Genomic DNA, 19,825 nt, shown 5'->3' on the forward strand with positions numbered 1-19,825 from the left:
TAACAACAATTTTAGTAACAAGTACAAAACGAATGTCGCATTTGTTTAAATCAGTGAAGACATGAGTGTAAGCAGACAATAGAACAATTTTTTTTGTAAACCTACCGTCTAGGTGAAATCTTTGAAAGCGAATTGTTGTGATAGTGGAGGTAACGGTGAGTTGACTCTTACCTTCCTTCTATACAAGGCTTGAGCAACCTGTATAGAAGTATTACCCTCCCCCCTCCAAAGCTGCAGAACCCCTTTCCCGTATCCAACGAGCTATATCATGGGCTCTGCACGGGTGGCAGTCTGCCCTTCTTTTCACCTTTTTTTGGACTATTGCGTTTATTTCTGTGTGGAGTTTGCATGTTCTTCCCGAGTCTGTGTGGGTTTCCTCCCACAGTCCCAAAGACATGCAAGATAGGCGAACTAGAGACGCTAAACTGTCTATGACTGTGTTTGACATTAAACCTGTGAACTGAGGACTGCCGTTTCTGTCATGAATGTAACCAGCGTGTGAAACATGACGTTAAGGTCCTAATAAACAAACAAAAGTAACAATATAATTTTAGTGTTGAATTGTATTTTAACTGGATGATTGTAAAATAGGCTTCTACTGGTAGCAAAGTCACTTTCCTGCCACAATTAGAATATCACAGTACTCTATTTATCACCTCAATTTGTAAGCAGAAGATTGTCTGGCACATTCTAGCCTCCACAACTATGCAGCCATTCTGTTGTTACACATTCAGAATGTGACTTGGCAGTGATACACTCACATATATGCAAGTTAGTCACACAATAGGCAATAATACACCTGCTCTGGTTTTTAAAATTCATACTGGCACACTAAAATTGACATTGCTTTCCAGCACCGTTTATGAAAGCTTGAACAAAGCTGCTGCTAGGTCTTTATTAGCCAACAGATCGCGGCACAGCAGTACACTTTTCACTCCTCCGTTTCTTCCACTGCTTGCATATTATTAAGTGATGTAGGAGAAAAAGAGGAAAGCAAAGTGAACTGCTGTGGCGCCAAGTTTACACTCTGTACTTTGGAAATGTAACATTTGTAGTGGGTGTGAAATGTGCAGAACTTTGTGATTTCCTTTGTACAGTACTAACTGTAGTGTAATTGCTAATTGGAAGTACCACCGAGGTGATGGATATTGTCATGTCGATGGAAGTAGTAGTAAGAGAATCTTAACACTGATTGGCACTGCTGATGCCAATTCTCAAGCAGGCTTCCAATGTTCATCAGTAAGGGTGGGCTGATATTTAGACTTAATTATTGTCATGTGGGAAAAGGCTGATTCACATAAGTAGGTTGATCAAAAAAAAAAGCTGTCAAATGATAGCACATTTTCTTGTTTGGATACTTTTCCTCAGCCAGCAAGTTCCAAAATTAACTTTATATGAATGTCAGATTGTAGGGTTAAAATGTCTGTATGCAACATGAGATCTGAATCTCTTCATGCATGCTCAGTAATATAGGTACACAAATCCACAAAGCTGAATCATTTTTTTTGGACACAAGTTTGTTGTGGAGATATATTTCGTCACTCATCCAAGTGATTTACCTTAGTCAATGTTTAGTAGTTCCAGCTGACTCACTGCATGTTTTGGGGCTTGTGGGAGGAAACCCACATGGACACAGTAAGAACGTGCAAACTTCACACAGAAATCCTTTCTGCCTCCCAGCTGGGAAATCGAACACAGTGCTTAAGCTAGTATTTCAAACCAAATGGTTTGGAATTCAGTGTGAAATAATAGTGGTGGTATTCAACACAGTAAGATGCCGAATTTAAATACAGTGCTGTCTGAAAATAAAATTATTTTATTATAATGTCTATAAAAGTTTATAGTACAATGTGTAACATATACAACTGTGTATCATAACATATATACAGTACAATAAATTATTATTATTGTTTTTTTTTTTTTACATATTTAAGCTTGTTAAAAGAAAATAAAAGCATGAAGAGGATAATATCATTTATTGATGGTTTTTGATTGATCTGCACTGATCAATGTATTGGGCACCCCTGACCTACAGTTTAAGAATAAACTGTGTGCTGAAGCTTTATCTTGTTTGCCTTGTGTTATGAATAGAGCTGCTTCTGACCCAGTCTTGCATGAACAAGAAAGTACACATAATCACATTTTTCATACATGTGCTTCCCTGTTTCCTTGTTAAACCTTTTGACTGCCAGATGAAGTATGGAAAGCAGTTAACAGCGTAACAGTAACAGAAGCCTTTTTGATGCTATATAGAACCGCTTTGATTTACAGCACATTGGCCATCAAGCTGAAGAACCGTTTCATGATGTAGACAAACCTTTAAGCATGCAAATGAACCACTGCCTTTATGAGTGTGGCCAAATTAGTGGTGGGCAGTAATCAAGTATGGTAATATATCATTTAAATATCTGTACTTTGCACTTGTAAGTAAACACACACACACCTAACTACAGCACATCTTTGTGTAAATTAAGCTGCATCAACAATACGAACATGGACCACTAGAAGCCGCAGCATTGACGCTGTTCCACCCACTCGCAAGCAACTTAGCTCATCAATGCTGTTAACAGACGATCATTTATTCAAACAACGGTCCCTCTATAACATCCTTTCGTTTAGGTTCTGTTTCTTCAGCTCTCACAGCTACGATCGAGTATAAAAGTAATGCAATGCCTTTAGCTGTACCACCGACTCCATCAAAACCTCCGAGCACTAAACACACGTGACTAATTGGGCGGACCTCGCTTTCGATTTGGGCCAATAGCAGAGCAGCAAATTTGCATACAGAGCAGAGCTTGCTGGGAGATTTCAAGTCTCTGTGTTTTCGACAATATTTTAACAACAATTTTAGCAACAATTACAAAACGAATGTCGCATTTGTTTAAATTAGTGAAGACATGAGTGTAAACAGACAGTAGAACAATTCTTGTTTGTAAAACTACCGCCTAGGTGAAATTTTTGAATATAACGCAGTATATAAGTTGAAGTGAGTAATAGTGTTAGTGGAGGTAACGTTAAGTTGACTCTTACCTCCCTTCTATACAGGACTTGGAGCAACCTGTATAGAAGTGTAACACTTCTCTCGTCCTGCATCATAACTAACTTACTAAAAGGGCACTGCACGGGTGACATGGCAGTCTGTCTGCCCTCCCTTTTTATTTTTTATTTTTTTTTGTGTGACTATTTCACAATATCAATGTGTTAGAAAAGTAACGGTATAATTGAAGTGTTGATTTATATTTTAACTGGATGATTGTAAAACACAATGTGCTTTTCTGCAACAATTAAAATATCACAGTACTCTATTTATCGCTTGAAAAGCAGAAGATTGTCTAGCACATTCTAGCTTTTTTTTTTTTTTGGACTATTTCACAATATCAATATGTTAGAATGTGTTGATTTATTTTTTAACTGGATGATTGTAAAACACACTTCTACTGGTAGCAAAGTCAAAGGACACAAATTGTGCTTTCCTGCCACAATTAAAATATTGCAGTACTCTAACTATTTATCGCTTCAATTTGTAAGCATGTAAATGTAAGCAGAAGATTGTCTGGCACATTCTAGCCTCCACAACTATGCAGCCATTCTGTTGTTACACATTCAGAATGTGACTTGGCAGTGACACACTCACAGATATGCAAGTTAGTCACACAATAGGCAATAATACACCTGCTCTGGTTTTCAGAATTCACACTGGCAACAGAAGGCCCCTTCCATTTTTGGCCTGGCGAACAAAACATTCACTATTTCTAAAATAATAACTTGAACGGCTGACTTGTCAGTCCACTGCACAGCGGTCTGTTCCGGGTAAGTTTGAGCCAAGAGAGATCTGTGGTGTCTTTGGACATTGTTGACATGGATTCTGTTGTGCATAATGCAGTCATACTGTGCATTTGTGGATGAATGAATGCGTTGCTTATTCATTCATTTATTTATTCAATCATTGTCTGGTTTTCCACTGCTGGTTATCCTGGTCAGGGTTGTGGTGGGTCTGATTAAGTGAGCAAAAGGCAGGAAACACCTCAAACAGGTTGACGCACATCACACACAAACATCACACAGATCACACTCACACTTTGGGCACTGTTTAGTAGTTCCAGCTGACTCACTGCATGTTTTGGGGCTTTTGGGAGGAAACCGGAGCCACCGGAGGAAACCCACATGGACACAATGAGAACATGCAAACTTCCGGACCCCAGCCGCCCAGCTGGGGAAATTGAACCCAGGCCACAGTGTTTAAACAAACCAAACGGTTTGGAATTCAATATTCACCACAGTAACATTTACATTTTCATCATTTAGCAGACGCTTTTATCCAAAGCGACTTACACAATGAGCACTTGAGGGTTAAGGGCCTTGCTCAGGGACCCAACAGTGGCAACTTGAACCGGCAACCTTCTGTTTACTAGTCCAGTACCTTAACCACTGAGCTATCACTGGCCGCCAGACATTAAAAATGACATTTCTTGTCATTGTACATTACATTGTAATGTATACACTAGGTCATAGTTTAATGTGTAATATGTACAATTATATATACACAGTGCAGTACAATGAATGATTAGTATATTTTTTACATATTCAAGCTTGTTAAAAGAAAACATTATATTATTATTATACTATATTAACATATAGAGATTTCTTTTTATTTTAAGAAACGTTTGATGAATAGGCAGCATTAACAATACAAACATTTACTATTATCAATGCTGGTAACCAATATAATAACGGTCCCTGGCATCCTTACTGAGTTTGTCTTGGTAACTGCACACGTGACTGGCAACAACCGATTTGGCGGATCTCTGATACGATTTGGGCCAATAACAACGCAGTAAATTTGCATACAGAGCAGAGCTTGCTGGGAAATTCAAAATTTCTGTGTTTTTGACAATATTTTAATACAAATTGTAGTACCAAGTACGAAGTGAATGTTCCACTTCATTAAATCAGTGAACATTTCAGTGTAATCAGACAGTGAAACAGTTTTCTTTTTTTACTCACTCTCGTCGTGAAACGTATCAAGATAACATTCTATATAAACTACAGTAAGATTGTTTTTATTTTGAGGAGAGGTTATAGAGTTGTGACATTCGGTGGTAATGTAAGTTACCCTCACCTCCAAACAGGTGCTGCATGAAGTAGTTTGCCATTCTTTTTCACAATGTTATCTTTTTGACTGTTGTGCAACATAATCTGTATTATAAAAGTAATGATATGATTTTAGCATTGTATTTAGTAGTTGTATTTTAATAGTACGATTGTAAAATAGGCTTCTACTGGTAGCAATGTGAAAAGACACAAATTGTGCTTTCCTGCCACATTTAAAATATAATTGTAATCTTACAATTTATACCTTTCATTTGTAAGCAGAAGATTGTCTGGCCCACTGCCTCTACAACTATGCAGCCATTCTGTTGTTACACACGTGTAATGTGACTTGGCAGTGATACACTCACAGATATGCAAGTTATTCACACTATAGGCAATAATACACCTACTCTGGCTTTTGAAATTCACACTGGCAACAGACGGCCCTTTTGCTAAATAAACTAAAAGCAAATTAACTCTTTTTTCTGTTGTGGTCTAAATGGGCTTTGATTGCTTTCCAGCACCGTTTCATGAAAGCTTGAACAAAGCTGCTGCTAGGTCTTCATTAGCCAACAGATCGCGGCACAGCAGTACACTTTCCACTCCTCCATTTCTTCCACTGCTTGCATATTATTAAGTGATGTAGGAGAAAAAGAGGAAAGCAAAGTGAACTGCTGTGGCGCCAAGTTTACACTCTGTACTTTGGAAATGTAACATTTGTAGTGGGTTTGAAATGTGCAGAACTTTGTGATTTTCTTTGTACTGTACTAACTGTAGTGTAATTGCTAATTGGAAGTACCACCTCAGTATAATTTACTAGTCCACAGCAACGTGGATTTGTAAATGTAAGTCAATTAATGTGTACATGTACGTTGCTCCGTAATGGATTGCTGCTCTGTCCAGTATGTGTTTGCCTTTGCGCCAATGTGAGAAATGTATAGCTCTTACACTGTTGCGTCTACCTACAGCAGGGGTGGCCATACTTTCGTGGCCTGAGATCTACTATTTTCAGTCGACATGTCACTGTGATCTACCTTTTAGAAAGGTTGGCCTCATCAGTTTTCAAAAAAGCTTGAAAGCACATCATACTCACACCTTTTCACAATTTTTAGTTCCAGTTGACTGCATGTTTTTGGGCTTGTGGGAAGAAACCGGAGCCACTGGAGGAAACCCACATGGATATAATGAGAACGTGCAAACTTCACACCCCGGCCGTTCATCTGGGAAATCGAACCCAGGCCACAGTGCTTAAACTAGTATTTCAAACCAAACGGCTTGGAATTCAATATTCAACACAGTAACATGCCAGATTTAAATACAGTGCTGTCTGAAAATGAAATGTCTTTATTGTAATGTATACACTAGGTCATAGTACAATGTGTAATATATACAATCATATATACACAGTGCAGTACAATAAATGATTAGTATTTTTTTTACATATTTAAGCTTGTTAAAAAAAAACATTATATTATTATACAAAATTTACATGTAGAGGTTAAAATCATTCAGTGGTGGTTTTTAATTTCTTCTTATTTTAAGAAACGTTTGATGAATAGGCAGCATTAACAATACAAACATTTACTATTATCAATGCTGGTAAGAGACTGGTTTATCCAAATAAACAATAAACGGGGCGGCATGGTGGCTAAGTGGGTAGCACTGTCGCCTCACAGCAAGAAGGTCCCGGGTTCGATCCCCAGGTGGGGCGGTCTGGGTCCTTTCTGTGTGGAGTTTGCATGTTCTCCCCGTGTTCGAGTGGGTTTACTCTGGGTGCTCCGGTTTCCTCCCACAGTCCAAAGACATGCAAGTGAGGTGAATTGGAGATACTAAACTGTCCATGACTGTGTTCGATATAACCTTGTGTAATGAGAAACTACCGTTTCTTGTCATGAATGTAACCAAAAGTGTAAAACATGACGTTAAAATCCTAATAAACTAATAAACAAACAAAAACAATCCAAATAACCGTCCCTGGCATCGTTACTGAGTTTGTCTCGGTAACTGCACACGTGACTGGAAACAACCGATTGGGCGGGTCTGATACGATTTGGGCCAATAACAGCGCAGTACATTTGCATACAGAGCAGAGCTTGATGGGAAATTCCAAATCTCTGTGTTTTCGACAACAATTTTAGTAGCGTGGACAAAACGAATGTTGCACTTGTTTAAATCAGTGAAGACATACTGTAAGTGTAAACAGACAGTAGAACTTTTTTTTTTTTTTTGTAAACCTACCGTCTAGGTGAAATTTTTTAAGATAACGCAGTATATAAGTTAAAGTGAGTCATTATGATAGTGGAGGTAACGGTAAGCTGACTCTTACCTCCCGTCTATACAGGACTTGGAGCAACCTGTATAGAAGTGTAACACTTCCCTCGTCCCGCATCATAACTAACTTACTAAAAGGGCACTGCACGGGTGACATGGCAGTCTGCCCACCCTTTTAAGTTTTTTTTTTTTTGACTATTCCACAACATCACATGTGTTTGAAAAATTACTGTATAATTTTAGGGTTGATTTGTATGTTAACTAGATGATTATAAAACAGACTTCTACCTCCCTTCTATACCAGGCTTGAGCAACCTGTATAGAAGTATAACACTTCCCCCCTTCCTAGCTGCGTAACCCCTTCCCCGTGTCTAACGAGCTATATCCAGGGCACTTGTGTGGCAGAAGTGGCAGTCCGCCCTTCTTTTACAACTAATCTGCAACACAACCATGCAGCCATTCTGTTGTTACACATTCAGAATGTGACTTGGCAGTGATACACTCACAGATATGCAAGTTATTCACACAACAGGCAATAATACACCTGCTCTGGTTTTCAGAATTCACACTGGCACACTAAAATTCACATTGCTTTCCAGCACCGTTTATGAAAGCTTGACCAAAGCTGCTGCTAGGTCTTTATTTGCCAACAGATGGCGCCACAGCAGTACACTTTTCACTCCTCCGTTTCTTCCACTGCTTGCATGTTAAGTGCAGTAGAAGAAAACGAAAAGAAGAAAGTGAACTGCTGTGGTGCCAAGTTTAGTAGTTTACACTCTCTACTTTGGAAATGTAACATTTGTAGTGGGTGTGAAATGTGCACAACTTTGTGATTTTCTCTGTACAGTACTAACTGTAGTGTAATTGCTAATTGAAAGTACCATCGAGGTGATGGATTTTGTCATGTGGATGGAAGCAGTAGTAAGACACGTCAGTATAAGTTACTAGTCCACAGCAACGTAAATTTGTAAATGTAAGTCAATTCATTGTGTTTGTTGCTCCGTAATGGATTGCTGCTCTGTCCAGTATGTGTTTTCCGTGCGCCAATATGAGAAATATATAGCTCTTACACTATTGTGTCTACCTACAGCAGGGGTGGCCATACTTTCGTGGCCTGAGATCTACTATTTTCAGTCTAGGTCATTGTGATCTAGTTTTCAAAAAAGGTTGGCCTCATCAGTTTTCAAAAAAAGCTTTGTAGCCTTTTTTTTTTTATGTTCTCTAGTTGTCTATATTGATACTCAGCATTACAGGACAAGCGTTTTACACTAACCTTATTTTGCTAGTTTGCACACTAAAATTTATGTAGTCTGGACGATAGCTGTTGATGCCAATTCTCAAGCAGTTTTCCAAGTGTTGTTAAAATTTGGAACAATTTGACCTTGTGTTCTTAATAATCAATAGGCCTTAGAACAAACATGCATAATTGCACGTACGCCATTAAAAAGCGGAAGATACAATTTGGTAAACAATATGCTAAACACCTAAAACCGAGAAGTGCATGCTAATTCTAACAAAAAACTCGAGTCAGCTTTGAAGATCTGCCCGGTGATAGAAAAGTTCCAGAAGATCGCCATATACATCGCCATATAAGGTAACAACTAAGACTTCGGCCAACACCCTAGTGGGTATAGCTTAAAAGGGGACGGTTTCTAACAATTGATATATTTAGACAGGGACAGACGGAGAGAAACTGGGAGCGATCGATTACTTCAAGGGCTCAGAGATTCCTTTCTTCTTTTCTAAATAAATAATTATATTTAAATAGCTAATTCTGTGCTCACTGGTCCTCATTCAATAAAACATTAATCGAGATCCTAACAGTGTTCATCAGTAAGGGTGGGTCGATATTTAGACCTAATTATTGTCATGTGTGAAAAGGCTGATTAACATAAGTAGGTTGATCCAAAAAATGCTGTCAAATGATAGCACATTTTCTTGTTTGGATACTTTTCCTCAGCCAGCAAGTTCCAAAATTGACTTTATATGAATGTCAGATTGTAGGGTTAAAATGTCTGTATGCAACATGAGATCTGAATCTCTTCATGCATGCTCAGTAATATAGGTACACAAATCCACAAAGCTGAATCATTTCCTTTGGACACAAGTTTGTTGTGGAGATATGTTTCGTCACTCATCCAAGTGACTTCTTCAGTCTAAGCTGGTGTTAAATACCTTAGGCCATTTGCATAACGACCGTTTCTTTCCCATTGCATAACAATGGAACCGGTGATCAGGTTCATATGCAAATCGCAACGGCCATTAAATACATACATTTTTATGCAGTGGGCCGGTATTGATTGTTGTGCAAGTTAATTGCAGCCATTCTGTTGTTACACATTCAGAATGTGCCTTGGCAGTGACACACTTACAGATTTGCAAGACATTCACACAATAGGCAATAATACACCCGCTCTGGCTTTTAAAATTCACATTGGCAACAGACAGCCTTTTCCTTTTGTGACCCCGAGAACAAAACTTCTACTATTCCTATTAATAACTTGAATGGCTGACTCACTGTACAGCAGTCTGTAAGTCCGGGTAAGTTTGAGCCAAGAGAAATCTGTGGTGTGATTGGACATTGTTGACATGGATTCTGTTGTGCATACTGCAGTCATACTGTGTATTTGTGGATGAATGAATGCGTTGCTTATTCATTCATTTATTTGTTCAATCATTGTCTGATTTTCCACTGCTGGTTATCCTGGTCAGGGTTGTGGTGGGTCTGATTAATTAAGCAAAAGGCAGGAAACACCTCAGACAGGTTGACACACATCACATATAAACATCACACACACATCACACTCGCACTTTGGGCAATTTTTAGTAGATCCAGCTGACTCACTGCATGTTTTTGGGCTTGTGGAAAGAAACCGGAGCCGCCAGAGGAAACTCACATGGACACAATGAGAAAATGAGAAGCTTCCAGCTTCGACCCCAGCCGCCACAGTGCTTAAACAAACTAAACGGTTTGGAATTCAATATTCAGCACAGTAACATGCCAGATTTGAATACAGTGCTGTCTGAAAATGACATTTCTTTATTGTAATATCTAGGTCATAGTACAGTGTGTAATATATACAATCATATATACACAGTGCAGTACAATAAATGATTAGGTTTTTTTTACATATTTAAGCTTGTTAAAAAAAACATTATATTATTATTATTATATTAACATATAGAGGTTAAAATCATTTGATGGTTTTTAATTTTTTCTTATTTTAAGAAACGTTTGATGAATAGGCAGCATTAACAATACAAACATGTACTATTATCAATGCTAGTAACAGACTGGTTTATCCAAATAACGGTCCCTGGCATCCTCACTGAGTTTGTCTTGGTAACTGTACACGTGACTGGCAACAACCGATTGGGCTGGACCAATAACAGCGCAGTAAATTTGCATACAGAGCAGAGCTTGCTGGGAAATTCCAAATTTCTGTGTTTTCGACAATATTTTTACAACAATCTTAATAGCGAGTACAAAACGAATGTCTTACTTGTTTAAATCAGTGAAGACATAAGTGTAAACAGACAGTAGAACAGTTTTTTTTTTTAAACCTACCGTCTAGGTGAAATTTTTTTATGTAATGCAGTATATAAGTTAAAGTGACTATTTATGTTAGTGGAGGTAACGGTGAACTGACTCTTACCTCCCTTCTATACAGTACTTGGAGCAACCTGTATAGAAGTGTAACACTTCCCTCGTCCCGCATCATAACTAACTTACTAAAAGGGCACTGCACGGGTGACATGGCAGTCTGCCCTCCCTTTTAGGTTTTATTGTTTATTTTTTGGACTATTCCACAACATTACATGTGTTAGTGTTGATCTGTATTTTAACTGGATGATTGTAAAACACACTTCTACTGCTAGCCAAATGACACAAATTGTGCTTTCCTGCCACAATTAAAATATCACAGTACTTTTAACTATTTATCGCTTCAATTTGTAAGCAGAAGATTGTCTGGCACATTCTAGCCTCCACAACTATGCAGCCATTCTGTTGTTACACATTCAGAATGTGACTTGGCAGTGATACACTCACATATATGCAAGTTAGTCACACAATTATGGAGGTAAATATGTAGCAAAAGTTTTGCACCTGTGAAAACGAAATCTGTAAAATGTGTACCTGTAAAAAAAAATCTGTAACTGTGAAAAAGATTTGTACCTGTAAAAAATAAATTTGTAACTGTAAAAAAAATCTGTAAAATTTTTTATCTGTAAAAATAAAATCTGTAACTGTGAAAAAGATTTGTACCTGTAAAAAATAAATTTGTACTTTTATTTTCGATGTGAGAATAAAAACATTGCAGCACAGTTTCAAATCTGCCCGCCACGAGTTTTGCAACAAATATCTCAGTCAGCGTGTTGCAAAACTGATCTGTACCTGTAGCTGCAGGGGCGGGGCTTAGGGGTGCAGGGGGCGGGACTACTGAGGAGATAGACGTAATTACCGACCAATCAAAAGAGCTGGTTTTTAGCGCAGCAGAAGCGTGTCAATCACAAAGTTTCAGTGTAGTTGGATCAGAACATCATAACTCACGTTATAACGTCCTTATTAGTGTTGCTGTGGATATTATGGTGGATGTTTGCTGCGTGTTGTCTGCTAGTTAATGTGTTAATGCGTTTAACCCTGCTAGTTTTATACTGGACATATTGGACACTCGGCCTGACATTCGAGTTTCTTTCATCTCGTTCTCGGCTAATAAACATTCAAAAACGAATAAACCTGCACGAACTGACTCTGCAGTAAACAAAGCACAAACTACAATCTAATATGTTTTTAAAAGTCTTTCTGTTTATTTTTATTTAACGCTATTTCGTGATTGTGAGCTTTATCTGCCTTGAAAAGCCAAGGGAGCCTCTCAAAAGTGCGTAAAACCAGGTTATAGTTCTGTATTACCTAGTGACATGTACCATTCACCACAACTGTATTAAGTCCTACAGTACTGGTACAGTCAAATACATATCGTGTAAAAGAAATCTAAATGTACATTTTAATGTAATAAGCAATGTAAATTGCAATTAAAATTTTCTATATTTCATTCTTTATTATTATACTCATGCTGTAGGACTTTGTATGATTTATCACTGCTGTAAGACTATTATGTAAAATAGTGAGTAGTGCAAGTGACATGGTAACTACTACAACCTTTTTTGTATACAAATTTACGTTTCTATGTTATATTTCTACGTTTATATTTTATTCTTCATTACTATACCCACACTGTAGAGCTTTTTTTCTGTAATTTAGGGGTAGTAGGTGGTGCATGTCACTACATTGCTTATTACATTAAAATGTACGTTTAGATTTCTTTTACACGATATGTATTTGACTGTACCAGTACTGTAGGACTTAATACAGTTGTGGTGAATGGTACATGTCACTAGGTAATACAGAACTATAACCTGGTTTTATGCACTTTTGAGAGGCTCCCTTGGCTTTTCAAGGCAGATAAAGCTCACAATCACGAAATAGCGTTAAATAAAAATAAACAGAAAGACTTTTAAAAACATATTAGATTGTAGTTTGTGCTTTGCTTACTGCAGAGTCAGTTCGTGCAGGTTTATTCGTTTTTGAATGTTTATTAGCCGAGAACGAGATGAAAGAAACTCGAATGTCAGGCCGAGTGTCCAATATGTCCAGTATAAAACTAGCAGGGTTAAACGCATTAACACATTAACTAGCAGACAACACGCAGCAAACATCCACCATAATACCCACAGCAACACTAATAAGGATGTTATAACGTGAGTTATGATGTTCTGATCCCACTACACTGAAACTTTGTGATTGACACGCTTCTGCTGCGCTAAAAACCAGCTCTTTTGATTGGTCGGTAATTACGTCTATCTCCTCAGTAGTAGTTACAGATCAGTTTTGCAACACGCTGACTGAGATATTTGTTGCAAAACTCGTGGCGGGCAGATTTGAAACTGTGCTGCAATGTTTTTATTCTCACATCGAAAATAAAAGTACAAATTTATTTTTTACAGGTACAAATCTTTTTTACAGTTACAGATTTATTTTTTACAGGTACAAATCTTTTTCACAGTTACAGATTTTATTTTTACAGAGAAAAATTTTACAGATTTTTTTTACAGTTACAAATTTATTTTTTACAGGTACAAATCTTTTTCACAGTTACAGATTTTTTTTTACAGGTACAAATTTTACAGATTTCGTTTTCACAGGTGCAAAACTTTTGCTACATATTTACCTCCATACACAATAGGCACAAACACACACACACACACAAACTACTGCACATCTTTGTGTAAATTAAGCAGCATCAACAATACGAACATTGACCACTAGAAGCCGCAGCATTGACGCTGTTCCACCCACTCGCAAGCAACTTAGCTCATCAATACTGTTAACAGACGATCATTTATTCAAACAACGGTCCCTCTATAACATCCTTTCGTTTAGGTTCTGTTTCTTCAGCTCTCGCAGCTACGATAGAGTATAAAAGTAATGCAATGCCTTTAGCTGTACCACCGACTCCATCAAAACCTCCGAGCACTAATTGGGCGGACCTCGCATTCGCAAAATTTGCATACAGAGCAGTGCTTGTTGGGAAATTCAACATTTCTGTGATTTCGACAATATTTTAACAACAATTTTAGTAACAAGTACAAAACGAATGTCGCACTTGTTTAAATCAGTGAAGACATGAGTGTAAACAGACAGTAGAACAGTTTTTTTTGTAAACATACCGTCTATGTGAAATCTTTGAAGATAACGCAGTATATAACTTGAAGTGAGTACTAATGTTTGTGGAGGTGAGCTGACCCCTACCTTCCTTCTATACAAGGCTTGAGCAACCTGTATGGAAGTATTACCCCCTCCCCATCCAAAGCTGCAAAACCCCTTTCCCGTGTCCAACGAGCTTTATCATGATGGGCACTGCACGTGTGGCAGTCTGCCCTTCTTTTTCGGACTAATCCACAACATTATATGTGTGTGTTACCATAACATTTTAGCACTGATTTGTATTTTAACTGGATGAATGTAAAATAGGCCTCTACTGGTAGCAAAGTCAAAATACACATATTGTGCTTTCCTACTACAATTAAAACACCTATAACAGTACAATAGTTAGTACTTTAACTATTGTGATTGTCTTTGTGCTGTATTAACTGTAGTGTAATTGCTAATTGGAAGTACCATCGAGGTGATGGATATAGCCATGTGGATGGAAGCAGTAGTAAGGGAATCTCAACACCTCAGTATAAGTTACTAGTTCACAGCAAAGTGGATTTGTAAATGTAAGTCAATTAATGTGTACATGTTTGTTGCTCTGTAATGGATTGCTGCTCTGTCCAGTATGTGTTTGCCGTGCGTCAATGTGAGAAATATATAGCTCTTACACTGTTGTGTCTACCTACAGCAGGGGTGGCCATACTTTCGTGGCCTGAGATCTACTATTTTCAGCCTAGGTCATTGTGATCTATCTTTTAATAAGGTTGGCCCCATCAGTTTTCAAAAAAGCTTTGTAGCTTTTTTAAATGTACTTTAGTTGCCTATATTACTATTTAGCATTACAGGGCAAGCAACTAAAAATTTCCACTAATTTTATTTTGATGATTTGCACTGAATGGTGTCAGCCAGGTTTATGTAGTCTGGACAATAGCTGCTGATGCCAATTCTCAAGCAGTTTTCCAAGTGTTCATCAGTAAGGGTGGACCGATATTTAGACTTCATTATTTTCATGTCGGAAAAGGCTGATTCACATGAAAAGGTTTATCCAAAAAAGGCTGTCAAATATGTCGCACATTTTCTTGTTTGGACATTTTTCCTCAGCCAGCAAGTTCCAAAATTGTCCAGTAGAGGCCCTTGACTTTATATGACTTATATACAGTACCTACAGCATATAAGTGGGACTGTCAGATTGTAGTGTTAAAGTGTCTATGTATAACATGAGATCTGAATCTCTGCATGCTCAGTAATCCAGGTACACAAATCCAGTTAAATCATTTTCTTTGGACACAAGTTTGTTGTGGAGATATGTTTCATCAGCCATCTGATTTGCATAACGACCAGTACCGGCCCATTGCATAGCAATGGAACCGGTGATCAGGTCCATATGCAAATATTAATAACCATTAAATACATTAATTCTTACGCAATGGGTCGGTATCAGTCGTTACGCAAATCGGCTGCATATAAGGTTGGAGTGTTCAACACCAGCTCAGACTAAAGAAGTCACTTGGATGAGTCTTTGCAGTGGTTTGTCCGAATCGAACCGTTTTTGGTTGCACACTCATCTTCAAACACAGTGTAGCTTACAAGAGCAAAAAATGCAAAAATGGTGCAAACTGGCTACTGATGAATTAAAACATTCTAGATTAGCAGTGCTTTAGGCCAGCTAATGCGTAGCTATGTTAACAAACATCTTTTTTGCATTTTTGTGAGCTGCAACCCGTCCCTGCTGGTAAGGACTTTGCCAGCATGAATCCTAAATACAGAATATGCCTATATTTTTAAAATAAATTAATAATTAAAATAAATAAACTAAACAAAATTAAGCCTTTAAATTGTGTCTTTAATGCAATGTCACAGCAAATGTATTAATCACTGCTTATTGTTCTCATACTGTCTCAACTCTTATCCAGAGCAACCTACAGAAGTGCTTTCACAGTAAACATTTTCCTACTGTAGTTTAAGTAGACAACAGTCCAAGAACACAAATCTGCTAAATCCCTGTTAGAACAAAGTTTTTTAAATAGAAATAAACAGGAATGTTAGTAAGTACATGTTAGTTTTCAGCTTAAGTGCTTAAGTGTCTTTTGAAAACGTAATAGACTCAGATGTACGAACGAAAGTTTGTTCCACTACTTGGGTACCAGTACAGAAAAGAGCCTTCTTCGAGCGAGGCCAGTGGTGTGGAGGTTGCATGGTACAGAGCAGGTTTTATGAGTTGTCTGAGGTAGTTTGGAGCTGGTCCATTTTTGGCCTTGTAGGCTAGAATAAATCATTACTTTAAACTGTCTATAGATCATCCAATTTGCACTGCAGTTATAATTGCACTGGTTTTACACAAAGACTTTTAATCTGCATTGTCACTTTACTGTCTAGGTTGTTAATATTGGGACCTTTATTTTTCAAATTTTCATATTTTAGTACTATATTTTTCATACTTTTATGTGTCAGTGTAAATATATTTGCGCTTTAGTGTGTTTATTCTATTTTTATATTCTTCATATATTCTAGGTTTATTGTTTAATTATTGTTTAGTGTTGCACCACGGGTCTGAGAGTAACGCAATTTCAATCCTCTGTATGTCCTGTACATATTGCAGTATTGGCAATAAAGCAACTTTGACTTGACTTTGACTAGAAGGATTGTTTTTAACTCAATGCAGGCAGCTACAGGAAGCCAGTTAATTCAAATAAACGAAACTTAAATCAAGCTGGCTTTAAAAACCACCAAATAAACTAAAGCAAACTAAAGGGTTTGTGTACAACAGTCCTGGTCTGAAGTGGTTTTGATTGCTTTCCAGCACCGTTTTATGAAATGCAACGAAAATGTAATTGCTGCGGCTGGGACATTATTAGCCAACAGATGGCGCCATGTACCACTGTACTTCATAAACAAGCAGTGGAAGAAAAGGAGGAGCGGGGCCTGCTACCCGCCATAAACCTGAAAGAAGAAGAAAAGGAGGAGCGGGGCCTGCTACCCGCCATAAACCTGAAAGAAGAAGAAAAGGAGGAGCGGGGCCTGCTACCCGCCATAAACCTGAAAGAAGAAGAAAAGGAGGAGCGGGGCCTGCTACCCGCCATAAACCTGAAAGAAGAAGAAAAGGAGGAGCGGGGCCTGCTACCCGCCATAAACCTGAAAGAAGAAGAAAAGGAGGAGCGGGGCCTGCTACCCGCCATAAACCTGAAAGAAGAAGAAAAGGAGGAGCGGGGCCTGCTACCCGCCATAAACCTGAAAGAAGAAGAAAAGGAGGAGCGGGGCCTGCTACCCGCCATAAACCTGAAAGAAGAAGAAAAGGAGGAGCGACTTCAGCAGAAAGTTTACTCATGTGGCGCCAAGTTTACATTTTTTGTTTTGGAAATGTAAAATTTGTAGTCGGTGTGAAATGTGCACAATATTGTGACTTTTTTTTGTACAGTACTAACATTGTAAAACGTTCCAGTAAAAGTGTAGGTCTGTTTACCTGGCTTATTAGCTTGCATGCTAGCGATAGGTGTTATATGTGATCGAGCCTCATTGTTCACGTGAACAGCATTTGTACAGCACATGAACGTGTGTGTGTGTGTACATTGTGTACTCTGTAGTTGACGGTGTTGGTGTGCGATGGAGGTGGGGAAGGAGAAGATTGTAGCCCTGGTGGATATGGACTGTTTTTACGTGCAGGTGGAGCAGCGCTTTAATCCAGATCTAAAGAATAAACCCTGCGTCGTGGCTCAATACAAAACCTGGAAAGGAGGAGGGTGAGCACATTTTCATACATCTTTAAATAGAGGTGGAAAGAGTACTAAAATATTGTACTTAAGTATAAGTACTATTACTTTGATGAATTTTTACTTAAGTACGAGTAAAATTACTAGTCTAAAAATCTACTTAAGTAAAAAGTAACTCATTTAAAATTTACTAAAATTAAACGTTACTTTTTTTTAACAGAAGGAGGGGGTGTCTCTCCTGTGCAATGCACACAAGACAAGTGGACACACAATAGTTGTTTTTAATTCAAATCTAATAGGAAAAAAAACAACATTTAGGGATGTGTAATGTGTCATTTTAGTACAGACCATCCTCTTTTAAGAAATGGGGAAATTTCTTGATTAAGCTTTGGTTGACTTGGAAGTGGGCTTGGGATCCATTGTCTTGCTTGGTCTGGGGAGTTCAGTTATCACTAAGGTTCCATGCCTTGTTGCATCCTGCAGCAGAAAACATTACCACATGATAACTGACCCATCTCCATGCTCCAACTTAAAGTACTGACTGTTCACTTGCTACCTTGCTGTCGTACGGCAAGGTGGCTCAGTGGGTAGAACTGTCGCCTCACAGCAAGAAGGTCCTGGGTTTAATTCCCAGGTGCAGTGGTCCAGGACCTTTCTGTGTGGAGTTTGCATGTTCTCCCTGTGTCTGCGTGGGTTTTCTTTGGCAGCTCCGGTTTCCTCCCACAGTACAAAGACATACAAGTGAGGTGAATAGGAGATACAAAAGTGTCCATGGCTGTGTTTAACATTAAACTTGGGAACTGATGAATCTTGTGTAATGAGTAGCTACCGTTTCTGTCATGAATATAACCACGGTGTGTAAAACATGACACTATTTTAGTAACATGATACCAAAAATGATTTATTTAATAAGTAAATAAGTAAATACATTCTTTTCTTGTCTGTGGTTTTTAATGTTGTGTCTTTATTGTTCTTTTTAATGACTCAGTTTGTTCCCAAGCTTGCCAGGCCCCACCACATCAATTTTTTTTATCGCTTTCTTTTCTTAGTATAATAGCAGTCAGTTATGAAGCCAGAGCCCATGGTGTGACTAGAAACATGTGGGCAGATGATGCCAAAAAACTTTGCCCAGATCTCCAAGTGGCGAGAGTGCAGGAGTCTCATGGAAAAGCTGATCTCACTCGGTAAGCCACTGTACCCTTGACCTAATGTTTTTTTTTTTTTGTGAAATGTCTTTCTCAAAAACACAAAGTTTGGACTGTGTGTTCATTCACAGCTATAGGGAAGCCAGTGTGGAGGTGATTGAGGTAATGTCCCGATTTGCAGTCATTGAGAGAGCCAGCATTGACGAAGCCTACATGGACCTCACTGCCAGCATTCACAAGAGACTGAAAGAACTGGAATCTGAAAGGATTGATACTCAGCTGCTCAAAAACACCTATGTTCAAGGCTTTCCTGTGTTTGGCATTGGAGACGTGACACAAACCAAAGATGCATTACAGGATAAAGGTGAGTTGATGTAGTTAAGCAGGCAGTGTTCAATGTAGCTTAGACATCATTACATTAAAGGGGAGAACCAAGCTGTTTGCATGATTTATTAAACTAGACCAAAGTAGCATCATCATTTATTTATCTGTATGTGCTTGTAGAGCAGTGGAGGTTAAATGGGCTGCAGCAGTGGCTGGACTCTATGCCCTCCTCTCCTGAGTCGGGGAGTTTTGGGTTCTCAGAGTTGTGTTTGGCTGTCGGAGCAGTAATTGTTGAGGAAATGAGAGCTGCTGTAGAGAAGGACACTGGATACCGCTGCTCTGCAGGCATTTCTCATAACAAGGTGCATGCTTTTTTGAATATTCTGAAAAAGCTTGTCTAGCTTTTTATTTGTTAGCTATGTATTTAGCTTATTTGTTTCTTGACAAATAGTGAGAACAGGATAAATTAGTAACCACTTCATTCTGGTCAGAGTTGTGGTGGGTTTGAAACCTATCATGGAAACACTGGGAGCTAGGAGGCAACAGTTATAGTTTTGTTTTTTTATATTGAG

At 38.3% G+C, this 19,825-nt stretch overlaps 1 protein-coding gene across 3 annotated transcripts in view; it reads left to right on the plus strand.

Moving 5' to 3' along the window:
- The window catches only part of polh (polymerase (DNA directed), eta), a 28,418-nt gene that overhangs the window by 4,488 nt on the left and 4,105 nt on the right, over positions 1-19,825 (plus strand). For 2 of the 3 annotated variants that reach the window (XM_062995965.1, XM_062995967.1), the window contains exons 2-5: positions 17,659-17,814; positions 18,834-18,968; positions 19,061-19,293; positions 19,434-19,615. In XM_062995965.1, coding sequence (XP_062852035.1) covers positions 17,678-17,814; positions 18,834-18,968; positions 19,061-19,293; positions 19,434-19,615 — 687 coding nt within the window. In that variant the 5' untranslated portion in view covers positions 17,659-17,677. Of the gene's footprint in view, positions 1-16,983; positions 17,524-17,658; positions 17,815-18,833; positions 18,969-19,060; positions 19,294-19,433; positions 19,616-19,825 lie in introns of those variants that run through there. The other variant, XM_062995966.1, reaches the window with a different exon arrangement.

The sequence above is a fragment of the Trichomycterus rosablanca genome, chromosome 5, assembly GCF_030014385.1.
Source record: "Trichomycterus rosablanca isolate fTriRos1 chromosome 5, fTriRos1.hap1, whole genome shotgun sequence".
NCBI classification, from domain to species: domain Eukaryota; kingdom Metazoa; phylum Chordata; class Actinopteri; order Siluriformes; family Trichomycteridae; genus Trichomycterus; species Trichomycterus rosablanca.